The sequence below is a fragment of the Rasamsonia emersonii genome (genome assembly GCF_000968595.1).
Source record: "Rasamsonia emersonii CBS 393.64 chromosome Unknown ctg1118621760371, whole genome shotgun sequence".
Lineage (NCBI taxonomy): Eukaryota > Fungi > Ascomycota > Eurotiomycetes > Eurotiales > Trichocomaceae > Rasamsonia > Rasamsonia emersonii.
Window position 1 is genome coordinate 1 of NW_013563045.1, and position 4,023 is coordinate 4,023.

Sequence of the window (4,023 nt, forward strand, 5' to 3'; positions counted from 1 at the left end):
TAGTAATAATAATAATAATAATAATAATAATAATAATAATAATAATAATAATAATAATAATAATAATAATAATAATAATAATAATAATAATAATAATAATAATAATAATAATAATAATAATAATAATAATAATAATAATAATATACATGTATCTCAATCAAAATAAACAGATTAGAAGAAATTCTCTTTCAAAACTCTATCCACAGACTCTTTTCCTGTCTACACAACCAGAATCATGCGCCAGGCAGCTAACACAACCTGTTCTACAACATCAAGTAGAGACATTCTGTCAATATGAGAAATCCCTGTTGCTTCACAGTAGGCCTTTACAAAATCTGTAGTCTCCTTCTCAGCTTTGTTCTAGAGTCTTCAGCATCAAGAGAGGACCGTACAGAAGGAGTTTTTTATTGTATGGAATACTCAGGCTGATGTTTCTGTTGATCTCAAAGAGAGCGCTAAGAAGAAATAATGCTAGGCCTCTACCATGAATTTCCGCGCAAATTTCTCATACCATGTCTCAGTGTATGGGGGAACGGCTCATGCAAGAACATCTGTCTGGAAACTCCTATGGCTTGGCAGAGCATGCAGATAATAAATATGTTTTGGTACTTACACAGTGAAAGTAGCTTTCTCTGAATGTAGATGAAACCTAAAATCCTCAAATTGAGATCTAATCAGTCAGAAGAGTGCTTACAACATTGCAGCTGTCTTATCCATCAATTCTATTGACCACTGCCACTGAGCCTGCAGTCAATCCTCCAACTATTTACTACAGAAATTTTGGCCCTCCTGTGTGAGGATGTTGGCTGTTAAATCTCCCTCTGTAAAAAAAGTAAAAGGCTTGCCCACCCACATTCCTGTCATTGGATGGTTCTGTGGCTAAAGTCCACAGACCTAATATAATTGTTAGATCTGTGCATGATTGGGTGAGAATAGTTGTACCTGTCACTGTTGTGCCCTAGAAGTAGCCATTCAATTTCCACAACAATATCTTCTTCCCAGAACATTCTTTCTCCATGTAAAAGGTGGTAAGGGGGAGTATTTTTTTGCAAGTTCTGAATTGGCCAAAGGAGGACCTGGTAGTTACATGTTTTAAATCCTGCTCTTGGACAATGCTGATATAGACAAAACATGGGAAATGAACCACTGCAGCAGCTGGACATGGGAGAAATATGTGCTTCCTGTGAACATGCACAGACTTACACCCCCACAGGCAGCTTGCTGCTGATGGGAATCAGTCTCAAGTAGAGACAATGGAAACAGTAAACTCAAGTTACAACAACCGTCCTTTGACGGATTGGCAGAAATTAGATACGACCATGTAATTTGACCTTTGCTGTTTGGAGTAGGTAGCTATGTTTTCTGGATAACATAACTGTCTCTAGCTCCTGATCTCGTGGCGCAGAAACCAATCATCAGTGTTATCTGGTTGACTTAAGTGTCAGCTGTGAAAAAATATTGCGCAGAGGAGATATACCGTTCTAAGTATGCAATAGCCTCCCACAAGATAAGGGGATAAAACTATGGGCCTTGTGCCTTTTCCATAGAAGGACGTGAAATTGCACCAAGTAACATTTGAACCCCTCTGTCCCAGTCAGTCTTGTTGATAATACCTTCCTTTTCCATTCGATAAAGTGTCTTTGACCCAATCCTGACAGTTCCAATTATTGTTGCTATTTTTAATAGGTACCATGCTTAGAATACGCTGTAGTTTTGAATATCCTTCCTCAGAGATTGTGGCAAAGCGTTCCATGGTTACTAATCTCATATTTGTAGTCCGGGGATCACGCCCACGCCGTAAGCATTGGAATGTCAAATCAGAACCAAATTTATTTGTCACATGGAAGCCATCGAAGCTATTGTCTTTGGAAATCCAGATGCTGGCATGGCGCTCTCTACTAAGATCTGAACTATCATGCACGGCAACAAATACTTCAATCTCGGACATTAAAGGCAGATGCTAGGAGTGGAATCAAGACAATAAAATTTGTGAGGCTCGGATATTGCTGTTGAAATAATATAAATCTTGGCTGGAGCCAGAATTGTAACTGGCAGCATCAATCAGCACCAAAATGTGGCAAGAAGGGCAGTCTGTTTATACTTACAGAAATTGAGATCTGTATGAATGGACTTATATTCCCTTCCAGAGGCTGCTTGATTGCTCAAGTATCTTTACAAAGGACTCGTGCTAGGTCTTAAATCATAAATCCCGCATAGTCTACATGCAAGAGAGACTACGTGCAGGCAGAGAGAAATGTGCAGGACAAGCATACAGGGGTCTTTTCCAGTCAGCAGTGTATGTCTGCAGCCACCATTAGCAGGCCAATGACCAGCTTCCAAGCACTACAAGGTGTATGCATTGGAGAGTGTGTACTAGTCCAGACTAACGCATGTTACTCATAGTATGCAATTAATGGATATATACAAAAAGAGAGAGGCAAGACAGATGACCTCCGTAATGTTGAACAATACAGTATCACAAACTCTCAGATAGCAAAAGCCCGCCGGTCAGCATGCATACGCCATTATACAAGAGACCAGCCCAGTTTGTGCATTGCGATATGTATCACTTAAACAAACAGGCTAAAAAGCAAAATAGAAAACAAAACAGAGTCCAATTGGACCAAAAAGAGTATTAGGGAGGTACTCGCGAGACTGTTCCGTGCACAGATTCCGCATGATGCATCAGATGCCTTTTATTCTCTAGTTCCACACGGCAGATATTGCATTTGATTGTCCTGCCTTCTGGCCAACAAGGCCTCACATGTGTTTGCCGAACATGTCTGCTTAGGGACCCCGGCGTACTGTATTTCCTGGTTCGCTTCTCCATCAGCAGTCCAGGGTTCCCAACACAGAGGAAGCAGATCATTGGTCGTTGGCCTAGTGAGCTTATCTGAACCAATGTGATAGCCTGGTGGAGTGACCATATCTGCATCCTCCTGGGAGCACTCTTGCCTTTTTGCATGGGTGGATGTAACAGCATTAGTGGTAGGACGCTTCTGAGACTGGATAGGCCATAATGGTGCGCCCTCTTCTACATCACAGAATGCAATTACTGTCAAGGTGCAGGCTTGCAAGGATGCAGGAAATAGATTGATTAGGTAGTTGACACTCAGGCTAGCTACAGGCTATCTATCTGCGAGTCTCAGGCTGTTTGGCAGGCTGGTACGGGCAGGCTCTATAGACAGGACGTAGCTCAAAGAGCTACAGCAGGCTCGGAACTGGGCGATGAAGATATTCCCTCGGTCACGTGACTCTTATCCGCGTTAGCGCCGTGACACAAGGTATTTGGCTGAAAAAGATCACTATGGCACTAGGACTTGAAAAAGCAGGCCCAGTCACTATTTTTACTAACAGTGCAAATACTCTTAATATTGTTAACAAAGCTGGATACTGTTCTACAACAAAATGGGTAGATAATCAATATTTTTTCATTCGTGATGCTGTTGAGAAAGGACTCGTTGAATTCAAATAGATTGATGGCAAGATCAACCCTGCCAATGGACTTACAAAGCCGTTAGAACGCGTCAAGCATGCGCACTTTTGTGATCTTCTAAAAATGGTGGAACATAAGGTCAATTCAGATGCAGAAGCTGGAGATGATATTAATTTTGAAGAAAGTATCTTCAGTGCCGATTCTGTATGCTAGAAACTTTCTGTTGGTGCCTGACCCATACGGCATTCAGGCAGCTGCCAGGTCTGACCAATCAGCTGTCAGTTACCACGTGACCGCCAAACCGGCCACGCAGATTTAGAGCCGACCTCAACGCCGGCTCCTAGTCAGTTCTTCCTTTTCTTCCCCAGAGGGAGCAATAATATATTGATCTTCTATGCCTAGATAGACTTCATCTATTTCCCCACTGAGCTCTCGGCAGCCTTACGCCGAGAGGTTATGAGCCCGGCAGCACTGGCAGACGACTGATAACGACGTTGTCTGACTTACAATTCGAATCGATCGACCTGACTGGCAAGGTGCCGGGGTCTCGCTCCCTTGATCGACTCGAATGGACTTGAATACAGAGT

General features: G+C 42.3%; 7 protein-coding genes across 7 annotated transcripts; 2 read left to right on the forward strand and 5 right to left on the reverse strand.

Annotated features, from left to right (window-relative positions):
• On the forward strand, positions 1–341 carry T310_6175 (uncharacterized protein; the record flags this gene model as incomplete). The annotated part of the gene is made up of 1 exon (XM_013470984.1): positions 1–341. A coding segment is annotated over one exon (341 nt), but the record flags the coding sequence as incomplete, so codon positions are not given.
• Positions 342–860: 519 nt separating this feature from the next.
• T310_6176 (uncharacterized protein) lies at positions 861–1,199 on the reverse strand (the record flags this gene model as incomplete). Its single annotated transcript, XM_013470985.1, has 1 exon — positions 861–1,199. A coding segment is annotated over one exon (339 nt), but the record flags the coding sequence as incomplete, so codon positions are not given.
• On the reverse strand, positions 959–1,234 carry T310_6177 (uncharacterized protein; the record flags this gene model as incomplete). The annotated part of the gene is made up of 1 exon (XM_013470986.1): positions 959–1,234. A coding segment is annotated over one exon (276 nt), but the record flags the coding sequence as incomplete, so codon positions are not given.
• A 360-nt stretch (positions 1,235–1,594) lies between these two features.
• T310_6178 (uncharacterized protein) lies at positions 1,595–1,960 on the reverse strand (the record flags this gene model as incomplete). The annotated part of the gene is made up of 1 exon (XM_013470987.1): positions 1,595–1,960. A coding segment is annotated over one exon (366 nt), but the record flags the coding sequence as incomplete, so codon positions are not given.
• On the forward strand, positions 1,656–1,964 carry T310_6179 (uncharacterized protein; the record flags this gene model as incomplete). Its single annotated transcript, XM_013470988.1, has 1 exon — positions 1,656–1,964. A coding segment is annotated over one exon (309 nt), but the record flags the coding sequence as incomplete, so codon positions are not given.
• A 671-nt stretch (positions 1,965–2,635) lies between these two features.
• T310_6180 (uncharacterized protein) lies at positions 2,636–3,034 on the reverse strand (the record flags this gene model as incomplete). The annotated part of the gene is made up of 1 exon (XM_013470989.1): positions 2,636–3,034. A coding segment is annotated over one exon (399 nt), but the record flags the coding sequence as incomplete, so codon positions are not given.
• Positions 2,697–3,128, reverse strand: T310_6181 (uncharacterized protein; the record flags this gene model as incomplete). Its single annotated transcript, XM_013470990.1, has 1 exon — positions 2,697–3,128. A coding segment is annotated over one exon (432 nt), but the record flags the coding sequence as incomplete, so codon positions are not given.
• Between the last annotated feature and the right edge of the window lie 895 nt (positions 3,129–4,023).